Source organism: Oryctolagus cuniculus, chromosome 1 (assembly GCF_964237555.1).
Source record: "Oryctolagus cuniculus chromosome 1, mOryCun1.1, whole genome shotgun sequence".
Lineage (NCBI taxonomy): Eukaryota > Metazoa > Chordata > Mammalia > Lagomorpha > Leporidae > Oryctolagus > Oryctolagus cuniculus.
The window spans coordinates 58,765,363-58,787,519 of NC_091432.1; the positions used below are offsets into that span (position 1 = coordinate 58,765,363).

The 22,157-nt window shown below is 51.3% G+C and overlaps 2 protein-coding genes across 28 annotated transcripts in view; one reads left to right on the forward strand and one right to left on the reverse strand.

Annotated features, from left to right (window-relative positions):
* Positions 1 to 8,525: 8,525 nt before the first annotated feature.
* CYB5R2 (cytochrome b5 reductase 2) lies at positions 8,526 to 18,408 on the forward strand. Of its 2 annotated transcripts, none has more exons than XM_008265625.4 (9): positions 8,526 to 8,659; positions 9,592 to 9,735; positions 9,965 to 10,037; positions 14,009 to 14,115; positions 14,412 to 14,541; positions 15,072 to 15,155; positions 15,787 to 15,872; positions 16,993 to 17,092; positions 17,971 to 18,408. In XM_008265625.4, the coding sequence occupies exons 1-9, from the start codon at positions 8,639 to 8,641 to the stop codon at positions 18,141 to 18,143; spliced, it is 918 nt and encodes a 305-aa protein (XP_008263847.3). In that variant the 5' UTR covers positions 8,526 to 8,638; the 3' UTR covers positions 18,144 to 18,408. The 2 variants fall into 2 exon arrangements, with proteins under 2 accessions (XP_008263847.3, XP_002708827.2); XM_002708781.5 differs by lacking the exon at positions 8,526 to 8,659 and adding an exon at positions 8,875 to 9,025.
* Positions 18,409 to 21,077: 2,669 nt separating this feature from the next.
* The window catches only part of PPFIBP2 (PPFIA binding protein 2), a 169,320-nt gene continuing 168,240 nt past the window's right edge, over positions 21,078 to 22,157 (reverse strand). For all 26 annotated transcript variants that reach the window (XM_070074030.1, XM_070073995.1, XM_008265596.4 and 23 more), the window contains one exon: positions 21,078 to 21,536. In XM_070074030.1, coding sequence (XP_069930131.1) covers positions 21,465 to 21,536 — 72 coding nt within the window. In that variant the 3' untranslated portion in view covers positions 21,078 to 21,464. The remainder of the gene's footprint in view (positions 21,537 to 22,157) is intronic.

A 22,157-nucleotide genomic window follows, 5' to 3' on the forward strand; every position in this document is an offset into this window, starting at 1 on the left:
TTTCATTATGTAATGTAAGGCCAGAGGATAGAAGGGAGGAGAAATGAGAGAAAAGGACAAAAAGACAAAAAAACATGTATATTAAAACTAACTCACTCAAATATCATCATGATCCTTTAGATGCCAGGGTATCCTGCTTACAACCTCAATGAGTTAAAGAAACACCAACTGATTCTGCTTATGGACTGCCCTCCTACCCCAAAGCTTCCTCCACTATCAGTGTAATTCTGACCCTCTCCTCTATAGCCAGAGTAGGTTCCATGAAAGTAACTCACACCTTCTTTCCTCAAACTTTCATTGTAAAATATTCTGGCTTTTAAGATCTGGTGGACGTTTCTTCAACTGCCTTGCTACTGGAAGCTGCAAGAACTTGTCCTAAAACCAGTTCCTTTCTCCTGCCCACCTAGAATGGCTTAACAAACTCTTATTTCCAAGATCTCTCAGGCTTAAGTTTTAGTTTAACAATCAATTTGATTAACTTATTGGTGATGAATATAAATTTTATCAGATCCCAGACTCTCCCTCAGCACGCAGTTCCTATGTTAAGATAAACACATTAGGGGGCCGGCGCCGTGGCTCACTTGGTTAATCCTCCGCCTGCGGCGCTGGCATCCCATATGGGCACTGGGTTCTAGTCCCGGTTGCTCCTCTTCCAGTCCAGCTCTCTGCTGTGGCCTGGGAGGGCAGTGGAGGATGGCCCAGGTACTTGGGCCCCTGCACCCATGTGGGAGACCAGAAAGGAACAACTGGCTCCTGGCTTCGGATTGGCGCAGCGCTGGCCATAGAGGCCATTTGGGGAGTGAATCAATGGAAGGAAGACCTTTCTCTGTCTCTGTCTCTCACGGTCTATAACTCTACCTGTCAAATAATAATTTAAAAAAAGATAGACACATTAGGGGCCAGCGCTGTGGTGTATGTAATGGGTTAAGCCGCCACCTGCAGTGCCGGCATCCCATATGGGCGCTGGTTCGAGTCCCAGCTGCTCTACTCTCTGCTATGGCCTGGGAAATCAGTGGAAGATGGCCCAAATCCTTGGGCCCCTGCACCCATGTGGGAGAACTGGAAGAAGCTCCCAGCTCCTGGCTTCAGATCGGTGCAGCTCCAGCCATTGTGGCCAATTGCAGAGTGAACCAGCAGATGGAATATCTCTCTCTCTCTCCCTCTCTCTCTCTCTCTGCCTCTCCTTCTCTTTCTGTGTAACTCTGACTTTCAAATAAATAAATAAATTTTTTAAAAAAGATAAACACGTTAAATTAGAGAAGTGGGACAATGGTAAGACCACAGCCAAGACCCTGAATCACAAAGACAGATCACCCCTAAAGTTACTATCTCAATACTAGCATCTATTCTGAGAGTTTCACAGGACCTAATTTAAAACCGAATGAACCTATAGACCTCCAAAAGAACAGAGCCCATCTTTACTATCATAGGAGCTGACTCTTATCATCACTGATCAATCAAAGGAAGGTCAAGAGCACTACAGACCAACCAGAGGCCCATTCCTGAGCAAGCTCACCATGCACTGTTCAACCCCCACTTCAATGGACACAAATCACTATCCTAATTTCCTTGTGGATTTCAGGAATTGAGTAATATCTTCGTGACTCCTTACTCTGTGCACTGCAAATAAACTTCTACTTTATTCCATTGTCCACCATAAACACACACACACACACACACACACACACACATACACAATCAATGTCAGTAACTGGCTGGTTGCTGAAACAGAGCCCCTATGCCCTGCCTTGGAAAGAGATGCTAGATCTCAGCAGTCTCACATGGTCTCCCAGCCTCCCTTTCAAATTTCCTTTCCATGCTTCTGTGGTTGCAAATCAACCTCTTACTAAAATTGTATCACTGAATTGAAAGAGTGGTACAGCCAGCCCTACAGGGTCCCTGAACACAGACCCATGAGGTCATATATCTCATTTATCTCCCCTATAGATAACATCTAGTCTTCAAAGGTTTCTTTTCAGGAACTCCAGACCCAGAACAAAAAGTAACTACCACCAGCCTATAGCCCCCAGACTGATTTGGACCCTACTTTGTTGTCATCAAAATTCCCTAAAGTTTATAATGTTGTTCACCAGTTGAAGGAGGATCATGAGCACTGCAGATTACCAGGGGACTTAGTCAAGAGCTGCACAGGCACCTCTCAGCCCCAACCTCAATCTATGAGAACCTCTTTCCCTAATTCCTTAATAATGGGAGCTACAGAATCAAGCAATAGTTGCCACAGTCCTTGTTCTGTGCTTTGCAATAAACACTTTCTTCCACCATCTGCATCAGTAACTGGCTTGCTGTGCATCAGACAAGCAGACATACAGCAATTCTTCCAACCAGTTTTGGGGGTGCTCTATAACAGCCACTGGTGACCAACTCAACCTTCAGCCCTCTCTCTTCCAGGAAGGTTGAGAATTAGAACTGAAAGGTCCAAATCTCTAATCAAGTGCTTGGTTCCCCCAGCAACAGCCCACATCCTGAGGTTATCCAGGAGACCCCAGTCTTCAGAGGATGCATTATCATACAAAAAGACACATCTCTGGACTTATATACCAGGAAATGGGATGGAAACCAAATAAATGATTCACAACTTTACACACAGCAACACAAACTCTTTGACCATGTGAGGTAGTATTAACAGACTCTGGTGATTAGATTATGGGTATGTTTGAGTGGCCAATATCAAGGCTACCACAATTTAGGCTTAATAGCTAAGACTTAAGAAGTAGTGACTTGTTTAGGGGATAATATGGAAATAAATCATTTTAAAGGCCTCTAATGAAAAGTACACAAAAGTACACAACAGCCTAACAGCCTGCACATTGTGTTAAGAGCAAACATGCATTGAGTAATGACTTGAGCAGAGCACTAGATCCCCCAGAGGAAACTGGGCAGTGAAAGCGTTGTGGGCAACAGGGCTCCCTGCCAGGCTTCTTACAGGTTGTTGCTTCCACCCACGTAAGTATTTGAGGAGGAGACATATAAGTGTGCAGGAAAGAATGATGTATTTAAAGGGATGATACACACTCAATCACGAGTACAGGCAACCTCTCCTGATGAGGAAGAAAGGGCAGCTGCTCCCACCAAAGTTAGGGTCAGTCCTTTACAGGGTAAGCGATGGTGCCCCAATTGAACATGCAAATGAGTTGGAGCTTGGGTGAGGCTTGAGTACCACTCGCCTCCACACCCCTGTTTTTTTTTTTTTTTTTCCAGAGGTATCATCTCCATGTGGGATTGCAGCACACAGGTGCTCATCATGGCATCTTGTGTGTGAAGGGAGGTGAGGCTCAGCTGCATGATGGGGAATGGGTCTGTTGAGCCTGCAGCCATGTTGGATTGGCATGGAAAGGGGTGGAGTTTGTGCAGTGCAGGGCTCCAGCACAGATGCTGTTGGCAATATCTCAGCTCTTCCTCACTAGCTCACATGCAAAGAGGCTTGGTCCCTATACAGGAAGAGCTGAGTCCTGTGGAGCAGCGCTTCACATATGTTCAAATAATGACAACTGAGGTGTGTATTTTTTCCAGGAAATATTGCTAAAAGTCTACTCTTACCAGGATTATTACTAAGATGGAGATTTAGAGACCTAAGACATGTGCTCACTATTTCAGAAGATTAGCAGATGATAAACCAAACTTCAGGCATGGCATGGAGGATGTATGGCCTAATTAAAAGTATATAAGAATACTGAGAAGAAAGAAGAATCATTACCTTGTCAAAATACCTGGGAGCCCGGACAAATGGCTGTGTTTTATCCTGCTCCATGAATTAAGAAAGGAGGATGTGCTATATCCGCCTCTCTGGTAACACTGGGTGACACTCAGGGAAAACGAGAGAGGAGAACAGAGGATAGAGGTAAACTACTAAGAAAGCCACAGTGAGGTTGAGGTGCCTTTGGACTCTAACACCAAAAACAAAAACTTTTGACTTCGTGGAAGGGAGAAAATGAAAGTTTGCTCACTTACTCATGCATGTGATAAATACTTATTGAGCAGGTATCAATCGCCAGGCACTGTTCCAGGCCCTTGGCACAGGAGTTAAAATGGACAAAGCACTTCCCGTCCTCACAGAGTTCATGGTCCTTGTAAACAAATAGGAAAATATGCAGGCTGGCATCTGGTGCTAGACCTCATGGAGACAAATTAAGCCAGGAAGGAGGGTAGAGTTCCTTTCCCTTGGGTGAAGAAGCACTTACGGAGCATCTACCTGTTTGCTAAATTCTGCAGGCCAAGAGGAATTCATTCATTCATTCATTAAATATTGATTGTCATTTAACTGACAGGCACCGTGCTGAGCCCTGGGGAAATAAGGCCTCTGCCATAATGGAATTTCCGGACTAGAGAGAGTCAGTCATTTAAAAATGTTCTATGCAAGGTGTATAATTAGAAACTGAAGCAAAGGCTATGACTAGAATCTATGTATACATGCAGGCATCTCTATGGAAGTAATACGTGAGCTGAGGTCTGAATAATGTATAAGAAAAAAAGATATAAAATACTTGCTAGGAACTATTGTTACTAGAACAGTGTGGTACTGCCACAGTGTTGGGCAACCAGACCAACGTATAAAAGAGAAAGGCCAGAACCACATATACTCGCACAGGTAGCACTGTTAATCATTGGCCAGGTATGAGCAAATCCATTAATGTCACTGAGACAACACATTAGCCATATGGAAAAATTAAAGTGAATCACTGCCTCATATCATAATCAGAAATCAATTCCCAGTGCTGAGAACCTTAAGTGTGAAAGTAAAAGCTTTAAATCTTGCCCAAGAAAATGTGAAATAAAAGGAGAATCATGCTGAAAGCAATATTGAGAGACAGCTTTAGAAAACAGACTCAGGGCAACCATTAAGGGAATAGGACTTTCACATGTCTCAAGCTGCTGCCTCAAAGGTGAACTTTTGGTCACCTTCACCCTTTGACTGCTGGTATGTGGAACAACCACATCATCACACTGTGTCTAGAAACTCCAGAAACATGTCAAAAGGTTATTTGACTCTTATTTTATGGGCATCTCTATGTGAATTTGTATACTGTAAACCTTGTCTTTTACTGGTCACATAGCCCCTTTCACACAGCCCCTGTTCTTTCTCAATTCAAACAGAAGTTTCCAACAGAAGAATTTTTATTGCCTTGCAATAAATCAGCACAGCTTGCCACATAAGCTTCCATTTTCTCTTTCTCCTACAAAATACTCATTCACAGCTATCTGGATTTGTTTCTCCCAAAGTGCAATTCTTAAGATCCCCAAATAAAGTTCTTTTACAGTTTCTCAGCTTGAATTGATCCACGAAAATATACACTATGTTTATGAACTGAAGCAGGAATAATCAAGTGACCAAAAACACTAATCACAAAAGCGAAAACTTGAATATTCATGTTTTTGACTACATTGCAACTACAGATTTCTACAAGAGAGAGAGGCGATGGGGAAGAAAAAAAGAAAAAGAGATTAAGTTATAAATTGGGAGAAAAGGCCAGCGCCGCAGCTCAATAGGCTAATCCTCCGCCTAGCAGCACCAGCACACCAGGTTCTAGTCCCGGTCGGGGCGCCGCATTCTGTCCCGGTTGCCCCTCTTCCAGGCCAGCTCTCTGCTGTGGCCCGAGAGTGCAGTGGAGGATGGCCCAAGTACTTGGGCCCTGCGCCCCATGGGAGACCAGGAGAAGTACCTGGCTCCTGGCTTCGGATCAGCGCGGTGCACTGGCTGCAGCGCGCTGGCTGTGGCGGCCATTGGAGGGTGAACCAATGGCAAAGGAAGACCTTTCTCTCTGTCTCTCTCTCTCACTGTCCACTCTGCCTGTCAAAAAAAAAAAAAAAAAAAGGAAAGAAAGAAAAAGAAAAAAAAATTGGGAGAAAATATTTGTTAATTCACATGACTAGCAAAGGAGTGATATCTAAATACATATAAAAAATCAGTTAGAAAAAGGTAATTCAATAGAAAATAGGCAAAATCATTAGCAGACTTTTTTTCTGAAAAGAAAAAACCACTAGTAATAAACACAAGAAATAAGTTCCATCTAATTAGCAATTATTAGGTAAAACAAATTAGGCTCATGAAACATCATTTGACACTTATTAGGTTGTCAGAATTAAGATATCAGAGTCAAGCATTTGGCACAAGGGTTAGATTCCATGTGACACACCCTTACCCCATATCAGAGTGCCTGAGTTAGAGTCTCAGCTCTGCTGCTTCCAATTCCAGCTACCTACTTATGTACCCTGTAAGAGGCAGCAAATGAAGGCTCGAGTAGTTGGGTTCCTGCCACCCACATGGGCGACCTGCATTGAGTTCTGAGTTCCTGGCTTCAGCCTGGCTCAGTTTCAACTGTTGTAGGCATTTGGGGAGTGAACTAATAAATGGAAGATCTTTCTATATATGTCTACTTCTGTCCCTTTGGTTTCAAATGAAAATGAGAATAAAGATTTTAAAAAATTAAGATATCTGACAATAATATTCTGGCACATGCAGATGTTAGGGGAGGCATCCACCACATGTGTCTGTGCTGGTGTGTCTTGTGAGTGTGGGTTAGTGTGTTATGGGGTTTTTTCCCACTAAATTCCTGTGTTGAAGTTCTAACCTTCAATGCCACTGAACGTGACCTTATTTGGAGCTAGGGTCTTCACAGAGGCAGTCAAGTTAAAAAGAGATCAATGTGGATCCTAATTCAGTATGACTAACGTCTATATAAAAGGGGAAATTTTGACAAAGGAACATACATGGGGGAAGACTATGTGAAAGAGAATACACCATCCACAAAACCTAAGACAGGGGGCTGGCACTGTGGTGCAGCAGGTAAAGCTGCAGCCTGCAGTGCCAGTATCCCCTATGGACGCAGGTTCGAGTCCCAGCTGCTCCACTTCCAATCCAGCTCTCTGCTATGGCCTGGGAAAGCAGTCGAAGATGGCCCAATTCCTTGGGCCCCTGCACCCACATGGTAGACAGGAAGAAGCTCCTGGCTCCTGGCTTTGGTTTGGTGCAGCTCCAGCCATTGCAGCCATTTGGGGAGTGAACCAGAGGATGGGAGACCTCTCTCTCATCATTTTCTATTGCTTTAACAAAATATCTGACACTGACCAGTTTACAAAGGAAAGAAGTTGGGGGGCCGGTGCTGTGGCACAGCAGGTTAAGCCTTAGCCTGCAGCGCCAGCATCCTATATGGGTGACTGTTCAAGTCATCTCCAATACAGCTCTCTGCTAACGTGCCTGGGAAAGCAGTGGAGGATGGCACATGTCCCTGGGCCCATGCACCCATGTGGGAGACCTGGAGGAGGCTCCTGGCTCCTGTCTTAGGCCTGCCCAGCCCCAATCATTGCAGCTATTTGGGGAGGGAACCAGTGCTGGCATCCCATATGGGCACAGGTTCAAATCTGGCTGTTCTACTTCCAATCCAGCTCCCTGTTACTGTGCCTGGGAAAAATGGTCTAAGTCCTTGGGCCCCTGCACCCACATGGGAGACCCAGATGATGCTCTTGTCTCCTGGCTTTGGCCTGGCCCAGCCCTGAACATTGTAGCCATTTGGGGAGTGAACCAATGAATGGAATCTCAATCTGTCTCTCTTTCTGCATCTCTGCTTTTCAAATAAATAATAAATCTTTAAAAAAAAAAAAAAAGAAGTTGGCTTTTGGGTCACCCTTCTAGGAAGTCTAAGAGAATGGCCTGGCACCTGGTCTGCTTGTGCTGCTTCATGCAAGGTAGGAAGCTGAGGGCAAGAGGGCCGTGTGCAAAAGACCAACCAGGAGCCTTCCAACCGGCTCTGGCTGTAACTACTCCAGTCCTGAGTAAGAAAAAATGCATTCCTGTGGGAATGGCCATCTTCACTCTGAGTGTTTCACCCTAACACCTCCCACCAGACCCTGCCTCCTAACACTGCCGCATGGAGGAAGTGAGTCTCAGGATGAATTTTGGTGGGGACTAACCGTTTGTAAATCATAGCATACCCCTCGTGCCTTGAGGCAATAGAGGCCTGTTTAAACCACCGGGAGTGCAGTCGTGTGTTACGGCCAAAGTAGGTGGGGGCCGTGTCTTTGCTTCTGTCTCACCCAAGCCCCAGAGGCGAGGATTTACCTTTACCAGCGGAAACTCACTGCCAAGAGCCCGGTACCCACCCATGCCTCCCGGTTACTGGCCACCGTCCACAACTAGGAGGTGTAGGAAGGACTGAAATCTGCAATTCATCACACCTTCCACCGGGGCCCCACCTGGCAAACACCTGCGAGGCTCTCGAGGCGGGTTGAATGAACGGGCGGAGTGCTCCGGGCCCTTAGCTAGCACTCCCTCCTTCAGCCTTGCCACAGCTTCATCAGGCCAGGACCCAGCTTCCACGGCGGGGGCCAACTGATAGGAAGGTGGCACGGCGACCAGGAGGCCCGCGACTCACCGCGCTGCGGTCTGGCCCGGTACTGCGCGCGGCCCTGGGGGCAGGGCTGGACGGGAGCCGGCACCACGCGCCAGAAAGAACCTTCCGACCCGGCCCCTCTGCGAGGAGTCAGCCGCCGAGGTCCAGCCGCCGCCGCTGCCACCCGCCTCCGCCGGCGCTGGGCGCGCGTCTCCCGGCTTCAGCGCCGCTCGCCGTCCTCCAGGCGGCGCTGCCCGCGCCCAGGACTCCCCGGCCCGCCCCGGTTCGACGACATGTTGGGCATCTCCCTCCGGGTGTGTCCGGCGAGGGCAGCGCCGGGGCCGGGCGGGCCGGGCGGGAAGAGGCCGGGGGCGCGGAGACCGGCAGGGGCCCGGCAAATGTCCGACGGGACCCCCGGCAGGCGGAACGGGGTTGGGGGCAGTGGGGCGCAGGCCGGCGTTGGCCGCGGGCGGGAGCCGGAGCGGGCGCGGGCGCTGGGCTGGGCTGGGCGGGCGGCGGATTCCGAGGAGGCGTGGTCCGGGCCACGGGCGCTCGCTCCCGGCCGGCATTGCCCACATCGGTCTGATCTGACTTGGGTCCGGGAATGAACTGGCAGGCCTTGCGGGGCGCGGTGGCGTAGCTGGGGTCGGATGCAGGGAGGCTGGCAGAGCCCCTGGCAGGTGAGTGCTCAGGCGGCTTCCTCGCCTGGCCTGCCGGAAGAATGTAGGTGAGCCCAGGGCCTTAAGATCCTGGAGCACCCCGTGGTCAGGGCTGCCCATCTTTCCCGACCCCTCCCTAGCCTGACCGGAACTGGATTGGGAGGTTGGGAGAGGATGAGTCCTGTCCCCAGCGCTGCTGTGGGCCACAAGTACCCTGGGAGGGCACAGCACCCACATGGGGTCCTCATTCCAGACTGGAAGTCATGTAATTCACCTCTCCACCTCAAGGAAGGGACTCCTAGCATTTGTCCTCTCGGCTGTTACCCAGATGAAGGGATTTGGGCAGGAGGGGCCTGGTGACGTTGCCACTCCTGGGTCGTGTGTCCGCCCTGGACCAGGGAGCCAGAAACATCTGGTCTGTGTGACCTGCAGCTGACCGTTCCCTCGCGCTCTGCTTGTCTAATGCGGCAGTACCTGTCGCTCTGCCTATTTCTATCCCGCACAGCCCAGCTTCTGTGCATCTGGCCTGACCCCTCCCCTGCCCACAGCAGGCAAGCCCTGAAGTCCTTTGCTTACCCTGTCTGCAGGACCCGAGCCTGCTCCTCGCCATCACTGTTATTGGGGTCACGGTGCTGCTGGTGGCTTTGAAGACCATGGGTTCCAGAAAGAAAGAGCTTATCACCTTACAGGACCCCGATGCCAAGTACCCGCTGCCCTTGATTGAGAAAGAGGTAACGGTCAGCCTGCCCCCTGCCCTGGCTGGGGAGGGAGAGAGGAGGAATGCAGCCTTGGAGGCGGGGCGGGCAGTCAGAGGTGTCATGGCCTCAAGTTGCCTCCCACTGCCCTTTTTGTGTGCTCTGGGAAGGCTGCAGGTGGAACTCCTCTCCCAGGGATCCCAGCTGCCCATCAGGGCTGGCTCCTGGAAGGCTCAGAGAGTCAGCCTCTGTTTCCTTTCATTAGCACATCAACCACAACACCCGGAGGTTCCGCTTCGGACTGCCCTCGCCGGAGCATATCTTAGGGCTTCCTGTAGGTGAGCCGGGTTGGGGGTCACCCCTGGGACTGGGGCCTTCGGGGGCTAGGTGCTCTGGTGCTGTCAGCTGGAAAGCTGCAGCGTTCCAATTTCCTGAGGTATGGAGGTTGCGGTGTGAATCAAGGAGGTTGGCCTAGGGGGTGGTACTGGCCCTTTTGGGCTGACACAAAAGTGGTATTTCAATGGACATTGAGAAGAAGTGAGTCTAAAGTCAGAAGGTCTAAAGATCTCATCAGAGGTCCCTTGCTGGGTAACCTTAGGCAAGTCCCTCAACCTCTCTGAGCCTTGGTCTATAACATGGGATTGCCCAGACCTGCAAGCCTGTATCACTTGGGTTATAGTGAGGGTCATGTGATTGACAGATGTGAACATTCGGAGATGGAGAACTGCTATTGTCTACAAGTCAGGGGAAAGGCCCAGAATGGGTGGGGGTGCAGGAGGGAGTCGGGTGCCCAACCACTGCTACCACACGGATTCTCTGCACTGGCTTCAGACCCACACGAGGAGGGGCCCACCGTAGATACCGGCCCTAGCAGGGCGAGAGCTCCAATTATCCCATCTCTGACCTGTAATGCCGCTAGACGGCTGAGTCAGTCTTAGTGAGGCAGAAAAGCTCTGCGAGACCCAGGGTGGGGTAGGTGTCCAGAGCAGCTTTGTACAATGCTACTGCTGCCTCCGAATCCACAGCATGCCTGCCTTAGACAGGGGCCCTGAAAAGTTCATGGAAAATGCGTATGATGAAAAAACTATGCATGCGTTTCACAATTTTTTTGCACCAACATAAACTTGTTTATAAAATATTTATTTGAAAGGAAGAGGGAAGAAAGGGAGGAAGATAGTAGGAAGAAAAGAAAACAAAAAGAAATGAAAAAGTCCTGCATCTGCTGGTTCACTCTCCAAATGGCTGCAATAGCCAGGGCTGGGCCAGGCTGAAGCCAGGAGCCTGAAACTCCATCCTAGTCTCCCACATGGGTGGCAGGGGCCTAAACATTTGAGCCATCTTCCAGTGTCTCCCCAGGCACGTTAGCAGGATCAGAAGAGGAGCAGCTGAGACTTGAATCGGCGCCCATATGGGATGTTGGCATTGCAGGCTGAGGCTGGATTCCTGAATTACTAATTAGCCCCAACTTCTCTGTTTTCAATGTTTATTAATTTATTCATCTACTTGAAAGGCAGAGTGACAGAGACAGAGAAATTGAGATCGATCCACTGATTCACTCTTCAAACGCCTCTAACAGACAGGTTTGGACCAGGGCAAAGCCAGGAGCACAGAATTCCGTCTGGGCCTCCCACGTAGGTGGCAGGGCTCCAAGCACTTGAGCCATCATCTACTGCCTGCCAGGATGTCTCAGCAGGAAACTAGATCAGAAATGACACTACAGTATGGGATGTGGACCCCATAGACTTATCTTTTAATTCTATTTTCCACAAACTTTTTGAAGTGCCCTCATATACACAGGAAAAAATCTTGACCATAGCTCTGTTGACATTACACCAAGCAGCCAGCCAGCCCCTAGCCTCCTTGCAGCTCTTTCTCACTCCCTTTCCAAGTGTGAGCGCTCAGTGTCATGCTGCCTTCCAGCCCTCTGCCTGGCCTCCCAGGCCAGTCCTGCAGCCAGGAAGCCTGAAAGACGGGGGGGCCGGTGCTGTGGCAGAGCAGGTAAAACTGCCGCCTGCAATGCTGGCCTCCTGTATGGGCTCTGGTTCAAGTCCTGGTTGTTCTACTTCCAATCCAGCTCCCTGCTAATGGCCAGGGAAGGCAGCAGAATTGGCCCAAGTGCTTGGGCTGCCACACCCATGTGGGAAACCTGGAGGAAGCTCCTGGCTCCTGGCTTCAGATTGGCCCAGCTCCAGCCATTGCAGCCATTTTGGGAGTGAACCAGCAGAAAGAAGACATATTCTCTCTCTCTCAAATAAATAAATATTTTTTAAAAATGAAAACCTTGGGTTGGGCATTTAGCACAGTGATTAAGACCTAGCTTGGAGTACTTGCATTCCTGTATTGGAGAACCTGGGTTTGAGTCCTGGCCACAGTCTCAGTTCCAGCTCCCTGCTAATGTGCACCCTGGGAGGCAGCAGATGATCATTCCAACACGGTGGTCCCTGTCACCCATGTGGGAGACCCAGACTGAGTTCCTGCCTCCTGACTTTGGCCTGGCCCAGCTCAGCTGTTGCAGGCATTTGGGGAGTATACCAGCAGATGGAAAATCTCCGTCTGCCTTTCAAATAAAATAAATATTTTTTAAAAAAATTTTAAAGCATGAAAAATCTTGAGAAATAAGGTGTCTTAGAAATTGCCTTGACCTGCTTGCTCCTCAGCCCTGGTGCAGGCAGTGCAAACGAGGTAATTTTGAGGCTTCTGGGAGTCTGATGTGAAGACTCAGAGATTGCCCATGCTTGCCAGCTTGGCTGCAGTGACACCAGTTAGATGTGGGGTCCAAGGGACCTGCCGATAGCCCCACTTTCCCTGGGGGCACCGCCAGGCCAGGCCCAGGTTGGCTGCACCTGAAAGAGCTTTCCAGGCGGCCGGCTTTAGGATAACTGTCCTAGGAAGGCTCGCCTCGGGCACTTGTTCCTGAGTCCCTGGTGCTGGCCACACCCTGGCCAGTGGTGGAGCCAGTGTCTGGACCTCAGGCTTTGGGCCACCTCAAAGGCCGTGCCTGTGCTCCTGAGGCAAATTCAGGGACCCCCCTCAGTGCTCCACCTTTCCTTCCTTCCTTCCTTCCTTCCTTCCTTCCTTCCTTCCTTCCTTCCTTCCTCCCTCCCTCCCTCCCTCCCTCCCTCCCTCCCTCCCTCCCTCCCTCCCTCCCTCCCTCCTCTCCATTGGTCTCGGGCTCCTAGGTCTGTTTCTATCTGCTGTCTGTTCCATCTTCCTTGTCTGTTGACCAACTTCCTGTGCCTACTGCCTTACTCCCTCAGAAACTGGCAGAGTCTCCTCTGGCTTCTAGCCCTTAGCATCTCGATTGCAGCGCCAGTCCTTGTCGCTAACTGCCCTCGTCACTGAGGTCTCCAGCTCAGATGTCGCAGAAGTGTGAGAGCTCAGCCCATCACCTGGCCCCGGGCTGCAATCACAACCCGCAGGTCTCTGGCCACACCTAGGCTGGAGGTGCAGAATGTCGTGGTTCAGACTTCACTGCTGCCCCCCAGAGGAGCCCTGGCCAGGAAGACACGATAGCATGGCTGTGTCATAGCCTCGGTCTCTTGCAGGATCTGTGAGCCTAGACCTGCTCTGTACCAGGATTCAGATGAGGTAGCTGTGATGTATTTGCAGACCCCAGCGAGACACTCAGCTTAGGAAGAAATGGGTTTGTCAGGGCAAATGTGTTTTAAGGGAAATACTCCTTTTGGTTGTTTTTAATACTCTCCAACTTTTTTTTTTTTTTTTTGACAGGCAGAGTTAGACTGTGAGAGAGAGAGACAGAGAGAAAGGTCTTCCTTCCATTGGTTCACCCCCAAAATGGCCACTACGGCCGGCGCGCTGCGTGGATCCGAAGCCAGGAGCCAGGAGCCTCCTCCTGGTCTCCCATGCGGGTGCAGGGCCCAAGGACTTGGGCCATCCTCCACTGTCTTCCCAGGCCACAGCAGAGAACTGGACTGGAAGAGGAGCAACCGGGACTAGAACCCAGGGTGCCAGCACCGCAGGCGGACGATTAGCCTAGTGAGCCATGGTGCCGGCCCAATACCCTCCAACTTTAATTAGCTCTTCTTTATCCACAAATTACACCATGATCTTGTTTGGATAGATGCATCATCCCCATTTTACAAAGGAAGAGATCAAAACCCAGAGAGATGAACTGACTTGCCTAGGGTAGCACATGGAGTGTTGAGGATCCAGGCCTCCTGATTTGGGGCTCCTTCCCTCTCATCCACCCCACTCTGTGCCCCTCACCAAAGCCCAGTCCTTTATGGGATCCCGGAGGGTTCTGTAAGCCGGCCATGCCCACACCTAACACTTGATGCCTTTTCTGTAGGTAACTATGTCCACCTCTTGGCCAAAATTGATGATGAGTTGGTGGTGAGGGCTTACACGCCTGTCTCCAGCGATGATGACCATGGCTTTGTGGACTTAATTATAAAGGTACACTGTGCCCACCACGTCCAGCTGCCTCGTGCTCATAAGCCTGTGGAGGGTGGCATGGTGGAAGGGCAGTGCTTTTTCCCTGGGGGGACGAATACACTGTCCCTGGCTTTCCAGCAGTGTTACCTTACAGTGAAGCTACAGTTAACTTGGTGGTGCCTTTGGGGATTGCTTACACCAGCTGGGAGCAGAGCAGCTGCTCCACAGGGTTTCGCATGGCAAAGGCATTTCTCAGTGTGTGGGTCTTGTGCAGACGGTGCTGTAGGGTGTGAAAACTTCACTGTCTTGTTTTTCAGATCTACTTCAAAAATGTTCACCCCCGTTATCCTGAAGGAGGAAAGATGACTCAGTATTTGGAGAATATGAAAATTGGGGACACCATTCTTTTTCGAGGGCCAAATGGGCGCCTGTTCTACAATGGGCCAGGTACTGGGACTGCCAGTAGCCAGTGGGGCGGGATGGGGGGGGGGGATTCCTGTAGTGGTTCCATTATTCTAGAACATTCCTCAGATCTGAGTCACATAGGCTTGTCCTTAAAGTCTTCATACAATCACACATAAATTCATTTACAACCACACCCATCATTCACACACCCATTTCATGAGATTCTAAGCACAGTGCCGAGCATGTGAAGGGCGCCAGCTAAAGTGAACAACAGATGCATGGGAGGCGTTCACACTCATCCATTTTGTCAGAGAGTCATCACTTATTCATCCCCTGCTGCGGGTGAGGAATGTTCTCTGAGGTTCCATATTGACCTCGGTTTGCTGCTCCACTTGTGCAGGGGTGCACTGGGCTGTCCAGGGAGATCACAGTGGCCTGCTTCTATGGCTGCAAATTGTGCATCCAATCCCCTAGGGGGACACGCCTCCTGGGGGTCCCAAGGAAAGTCAGTGACCTTTTGCAGGCTCTCAGGCAAGAGCTGCAGAGGTCAAAAGCATCCTCTATGTCTCCAGGGAATCTTGGAATCAAACAATACAAAACAAGCGAGCCTGAAAAGAAACTGGTCCATCACCTGGGAATGATTGCTGGGGGTACAGGTAAGAGGCACCTGGGGGTTTCATCCAGAGGGTGAGCTGACGTTGGAATCATTTGATGCTGGGAGGGACAGCGTGAGAGGCTCCTCCCCTAACGGTGGTGGTGGGAATGTGGAATCAGTGACAGGTCTTAAAATTGCCTGTGTGCCTTGCTCTGCTTAACCAACAAGGTGACTGCCCAGGAGCCGGGGGGGGGGGGGTCTCTCAAATCATGCTGGGAGTGGGCACAGGCCCTCCTGTAGCCTCCCAAGAGCTCATGGCTCCAATTCCAGCCTGACTCTCCCATCTCTGGGAAGGAAGACCTCTCAGAAGAGACTGAGCCTTTCAGGAGACATGTAATGTGCCAGACACCGTCACAGGCACTGGTAAAACAGTCACACTTACCAGCCCTTTATTCTGTTTTACAAATGAGGACAACAGAGAGCTCAAAATGCTCTTTCCATCATGTGAAAATGAGAAAGTGTTTCTGACTTAGGGTCACGTCAGGCAGGAAAACCAAAATGAGGGGCTGTGTCAGGGACGGAAGTGAGAAAGTGTCATTGGGACCATGGCAGATGGTGAAGCCGCTGCACACAGGCCAGGCAGTGGCATCAGAGCAGGGAGAAAGCTGGCCTGCCCGTTCACTGTGTTGCAGGCATCACGCCCATGCTGCAGCTCATTCGCCACATCACCAAGAACCCCAAGGACAGGACCAAGATGTCCCTCATCTTTGCCAACCAGGTCAGTTCTGCCGAGTCAGCCCTGAGCTTGCAGTGGGAGCATGGAATGTTCGCTGAGCTGGGCTCTGCATTCAGTCCTCTCCCATTGATTGAGCGCACGCTGCTTGGGTGCCTGCGGCTGTGGGAGGCCTCTGTGGGCTCAGCTCGAGCCACTGGCAGCCGAGGAAGCTGAGTGCAAGCTCATTTTTTCTGCTTGTTTTTATTTAACTCTTCCATCTCCCTGGCCAGCCCTGAGCACTGAGCTCGCCTTCCTAACCTGCACTTCTATGTTCCTCTCAGTATAAAATCATAAACGCCCTCCATGGAAATGTTGGGGAATACAGAAGAACATAAATATCTTACTTGTCTTCTTTCTGTAAATGTAATGTATTTGCATGTATACATATATATATTCATCTATACTGTTGATAGATGATTTTGATTTTACTCAACATTACTACACAGGCAATTTTTTTAAAAAACACTTTGCAAATATTTTCTTAATAGTCTCTATCACAATGCATTCTAAGTGACCAAAGCTCCTACATTCTGGTTACTTTCAGTTCTCACAGATATAAATTGTAGTGATGAGTACTTGTGCCTAGTCTTGATTACTGCTAGATTTTCTTAAACAGAACCCCAGGAGTGGAATTATTGGGCCTGGAATCCTGAAGCGGTGCGCGGTCCAGGTCCTCTGTGTACTAGCTCTGAGCCTGTGATGAGTGACTTTAGCTTTGGTCCTCTTTTCTCCAAGTTGAGCTCCACAAGTCTTCCGCCTCCTTCAGATCTCTGGTGTCCTACCATGTGGCTTCCCTACCCCCGTTCATGTCTGCTGGAGGGCCCCAGGCCTGCAACTGTTCCCATTGGGTTTGCCACGTCTGCAGCTCGGTGTGGATGTTTGAGGGGGGAATCGGGCCCTCTGGGCAAAGCCAGCCCACAGCTCTACAACTCCATCCTCAAGAGAGGGTTTGATCTGCAGAGCAGCTGCCTGAACCCTGGTTTCCCAGGAGTCTGCAACCAGCACTCAGGCTAAAGTGGTGACAGCGTGGGCAGGAGGTGGCATCTTGTGTCGTGCGCTCAGCCTGGGAAGCAAAACAGGCTGCCCCTGGAGGAGCTTGACTAGTGTTCCTTTTTTTTCCTAGACAGAGGAGGATATCTTGGTGAGAAAGGAGCTTGAAGACATTTCCAGGACTCATCTAGACCAGTTCAACCTGTGGTACACCCTGGACAGGCCGCCTCTTGGTACTGGGATTCCCACTGCCGTCACCTTCAGGGCTCAGCTCTGGCCCTTGAGCAACTTCAAGGACTGGCTTCTGTTGTTTTGTTTGTTTTTGAGGACAGGGCGGGGGTGGTGGTGTGCAACTCTGGGCTCTGGCTTCCCATGGGAGATGGGAGGATTTGGGATGACCTGCTTATAAGGGCAGTCAGGGGAGGTATCTGCTATCAGCAGCATTCTACCCATTGCACTGAACATCAGCAGAGACAGTGAGCCACTGGGCTGCCCTGAACACCCACCCCTCACAGCCATCACACACTGCATGCAATAGGACCACTGGACCCTTCACTCACGCCACCATTCATGCCACCACACCCCTCATGAAGCACCTCAGTGGCCAGCAGTCCCCCATGCTGAGCTCTGGACAGCTGCTGCAGCCCCTCACCAGCATCCAGCAACCACCATACCCGTGTGCAAGGTGCACCCTTCCCCTCGCACACTGGCTCGTCATCCAGCTCACTGCCCAGAAGAGGGCTGTGCCTGACCGGGCAGTTCCGCAGCACCACAAACTACCCTGAGTGCCTCCACCCCATGGATACTGGGGGTACTGAGTTCACCAGCCTTGGCAGTACTTACAACAGGCAGACACCAGCAGGGGCTTGGTGCCAGCAGGGAGCCTGGTGTTGGGTAAATGCTGCAGGTAGGGCTGAGACCCTCATGCCTCACATCCTCTACTTCTTGGACTGAGAAACAGCAATGCCACTACTTCTAAAACTTTGTAAATCAACAGTGCCTCCTGCCTGGTTGAGCAAGGAAGCAAAGTTGGGGGGCAGGGGGTGGGCGGCAGGAAGTCGCAGTCAGGGACTTGACCGGGCACCCACAGCCTTTTCCTGCTTCCTTTCAGGCTGGAAGTACAGCTCGGGCTATGTTACTGCTGACATGATCAAGGAGCACCTCCCCGCTCCTGGGAAGTACACGCTCATCCTGGTGTGTGGCCCGCCACCTCTGATCCAGATAGCCGCTCATCCCAACCTGGAGAAGCTGGGTTATACCAAGGACATGATCTTTACCTACTAATGCTCCCTGCGCCCTTCCCACACTTGTCGGGCCCCTTTCATCCGCTTCGCAGCGAGGCTGGCTTCACCACGTTAATCTGCGACGTTTTCAGAAATGCCTTGGCATTCCCCCTTGGGCACACACGCCGGCTCTCCTCAAGATAGGTTCAAAGGGCTGGAAGCAAAGCGTCATCTGAGGCCTCCTTGTGTGGAGGCTGGGAGGAGCTCTGTTTCTGTATCTTTCTCCATGGTTTAGTGAAATAAACTTAAGCACATAGCAGGTAGTCCACGAGGCACTGGCTCTGTGGAGGACCTGCTAGGCCATCAGGAGGCCTTGGCCTGCTCTGCCTGGGAATTGGCTCCTACAGGCCAAGGAGGGGGTCAGAACTGGCACCAGTGTTACAGCAGAATTCCAGAAGAATCCAAGTGGGGCTCCATCAACTCCTAATCACCTCTCTCGAACTTCCTGGCTCCAAGGTACTCTGCTTTTATTGTCATACGTAGTAGAGGACTCGGACACCCTCCATGGACACACTTCCTTTGGTTGTGGGAGACCCTTGGGATGGGGATGGGTTTGAAACACACATCAGGGCAGCGAATGCACAGGGTAGGTGGGCTTCAGGATCCATTCCAGACTCCCTACACGTTGCAGGGATGATGGATGCAAAGAGTGCATTTTTTTAACATCCTCAAAGTGCAGGCTGTGTCCTGGAAGGCCAGGGTAGAGATGGGAGTGGTTAATATGGAAGCTTCTCAACTTACAGTTAGCTCCAAAAACATGTGCCATAAATCCTTCCTAATAGCTAAGCCCAAATGATAGAGGTGACCGCTATTGCTATCTGCAGTTCTTGGCCAGAGGACACGGCTGCCCTCCACCTGTGAGTTCAGAATCCTGACAAGCCAGAATCTGTGGGGAATTTGCTCATTCAGCCAGCAGGTGGCAGAGCTGGCTTAAGCCTGAGTCTGCTTCATTCCAGGTCATTGGCCTGTTCACAAAAACTGGCCTAACAGCAGCAATGTGAACTTGGTGTCACTGGCTTTATTTTACTGTGTGTGTGTATGTGTGTGTGTGTGTGTGTGTCTGTCTGTAGGCAGAGCTGTAGGAAGCTCTCTGCAGGAGAGCATGTCTTGCCCACGGTAGCCAAACACAGGGATGGTCTCACACACAGCCTGTGGGAGGGCAGGGGCAGCCAGCTTTCACCTCCCCACCTGTTCGGTGCCTCCTCAGGGAAGATCCTGCCCTCAGATGTTTTCTGAAATGCAAATCTGAGCACGCTTGCCATTTGCTTAAACTCTCGCTGCGTTCACTCTGATCTATCTCCAGGACACGGCCCAGGGGCCTGGCTTATGTGGCCTTTCTGGATCTGGCTCCTGCTCACCTCGGCAGATTCTCCTCTTCCCTGAGCCCCCCATTCTCATCCCTTTCTCTAGCGAAGTGGTTCTCAAATGGGGGGAGTTTTGTCTCTCCAGGGAACATCTGACAAAAACTGGAGACACTTGGGCTGTCACAGCTAGAAGAGGGTTGCTGCTAGCATCTAGGTGAGGACCAAGGCTGCACCGCCTCCTTCACTGAGTTACACAGCCCAAATGACGGGCACGCAGAGGCTGAGGAACCCTGCTCTAGTCTCACCAACTGCTGACAGTTGCTGGGTGCGGGGGGCAAGTCCATCTGCCTGGAGGCCCTGCCCCTCTGGCATACCTGGGGAAGCATGCTTAGCATGCACAATCCAAGTGTCACTCTTCCGTAGAGCCTCTCAGACTCCTACCCCAGACCCCCTTAAACATGACAACTTGCTCCTTCGGGCCGCAGAGACATCTATTAGAGCATCTGTCACATTCAGCACACACCCTGGAAGCACCCGAGGCCTGTGCACCCCTGGAAGCACCCGAGGCAGGGACTGTGGCATTCATGCCTGTATCTCCGGCTCCTCCCCAGCCTTTCCAGGAGTGGAAGGTACTTAGCACACCTGGGAAGGAGTGGGTGGGGCCCTAGGAGCATGGACCTCCTGAGCAGGTTGAGGACCAGGACTGGGCCAGCCCACAGCGGGGACTCAGCGAGTTGGTGCTGAGGGTGGACATGGAATGACCATGCCTCACTTCAAGGTGACCTGTGATGTGCACAGGCTCAAGGGCAGACGCAGCACTGTGACACAGTCGACCTTCAACTAGAACATGCATGCAGGCCTCCCGAAAGAGAATCTATACAGGGCCTGGCCTCACGGAGGGGACCAGGAGGAAAAACGCATTCCACAGCGAGGGTAGGGCTTGAGGAACGGCCAGAGGGAGCCAAGACTAGACCGTGGGTTCATCGAGGCTGCAGATGGTCAAGGGCCTCGGACTCTATCTCTGGTGATCCTGTAACTGAGGAGTTCTGAGCAGAAAGACAACCGGTATCCAGCAGTGCTGCGGGGAGGTCCCCCTGGTGAGAACAGCGCTGACCAATGTGGGGTTGGGGGGCACGGAGACCAGCTGCAGTGATCCAGTGAGAGAGGACACCGGACCTAGAGGGTGGGGGGAGAGGCAGGGGAGGGAACTCTCTGGGGACTCGGTTGTGCCTCTCCGGTATGGGATTCTGGAGAAGCAACAGGCTTGTTTGGGAAGACGCTGAATTGCTATGGAAATGTGTTGCATTTGGGATCACCAAGGGCCTCCCACTAGGGGGAGCTGTTTAACCAGACATTACACCTGCAGCTGCTGAGGGAAGGCCTGGGAAACTGGGTGTGCTGTGTGTGCCAGCTGTGTGCACGTGTGCATTGGGGATGCACACACACACACACTGCAGATGCGGGTAGCTGGAGAGCAGCCAGGGCGGCAGGAAAGGAATCACAGTGCTTTGGCCTGCTCTCACCCTGAATACCCCGACATGGCCAGAGCTCTGTGTGCAAACACACCCCCGTGGGAAGCAGCCCCGAAGCTCCCCGTTATTTCACCCAGCAGTCACTGCAGGACATCAGAATGCCTGTTTCCGGCAGAGGCTTTATGAACTCACACTTCCTCCCCTTTGGTGTGAGGGCCTCCCGGCTGTCCCTGGGAACAGAAGAAGCCATTGAGTCTGTGTTGACAGCTCACTGCTCTCCCTTCAGAAGTGCGCTGTGGTCCACATAGAAAAGTACAAAAGGTATAAAAGCTGCAGTGAGGGGCACAGCACAACTGAAAACACACAGGGGCACGGGGGCACCTCCTGGACACCTGTCCACAGCTCTGCTTCACTCCTGTGGACACCCCGTCTGAGAGGCCCAGCCTGCAACTTCCAGGCTCTACGGGTGGCCGCGCGCCAGCTCCCACTGAAGCCAAGACGCGGGGCCCTGCACGTGCCTCTCTGGGCTCTCGGCCACGAGGAACGTCATCTCCACTCATCAGAGTCTGGAGCAGCCAGGCGAGAGTCGTTCAGCAGCTGGTCCTGGCTCAGCAGGGTCTGAAAGGACACAGCCAAAGGTGCAGTTTAACAGGGTTTTGGTCACGGCTGTTCAGGGGGCAGCCATTGGGAAGCAGAGGGCACTGGGTGTGGTCTCTGACAGTGGTAACTGTCAGGTCATGGCGTCTCAGGGACCCTGGTATTAGGTCAGAATAGATACTACTATCAAGATAAACAGCTTGTCTTAGAGGTAAAGTTGCTATTTCAAGGTCACCAAAGACCTGTTAAAGACTCTAAGGGCACAAGGTAGACAGATTCATTTCAGTGTGTGAGCCAGAAATAAATTGAATACAAATGATCTTGCTTGGGTTCAGGGCCACTCGTGTGCTGGCTTTGATATAGGCTCAATGTTCCTTAGCACAGCAGCCAGCAAAGAGTGGAGATGGGGCTTCCATATGTACAGACCAGATGATGCAGCCGATGGGCTCAGTGATGGGACCTCCAGGGATAAAAGGGCCCTGGGAAGTTAGGGGGCCTCAAACACACATCACTGCCAGCCTGGGTCTGCCTATAAGCACTACCAGGAGGATATTATTTGCCTGCTTTATGGGAAACTATGCCACGGCTCAGAAAGAGGGAGCGAGACACACACAGGCAAGGTCCCAGAGCTACTGAAAATCA

What these genes read in the sequence shown, in the direction of transcription:
- CYB5R2 (XM_002708781.5), top strand. Translation starts at nt 8,996, where the DNA reads ATGCAGGGAGGCTGGCAGAGCCCCTGGCAG. An exon ending in TATCTTAGGGCTTCCTGTAG is followed by an intron (nt 10,038 to 14,008) that starts GTGAGCCGGGTT and finishes CCTTTTCTGTAG; the next exon opens with GTAACTATGTCCACCTCTTG. An exon ending in CCCTCATCTTTGCCAACCAG is followed by an intron (nt 15,873 to 16,992) that starts GTCAGTTCTGCC and finishes TTTTTTTCCTAG; the next exon opens with ACAGAGGAGGATATCTTGGT.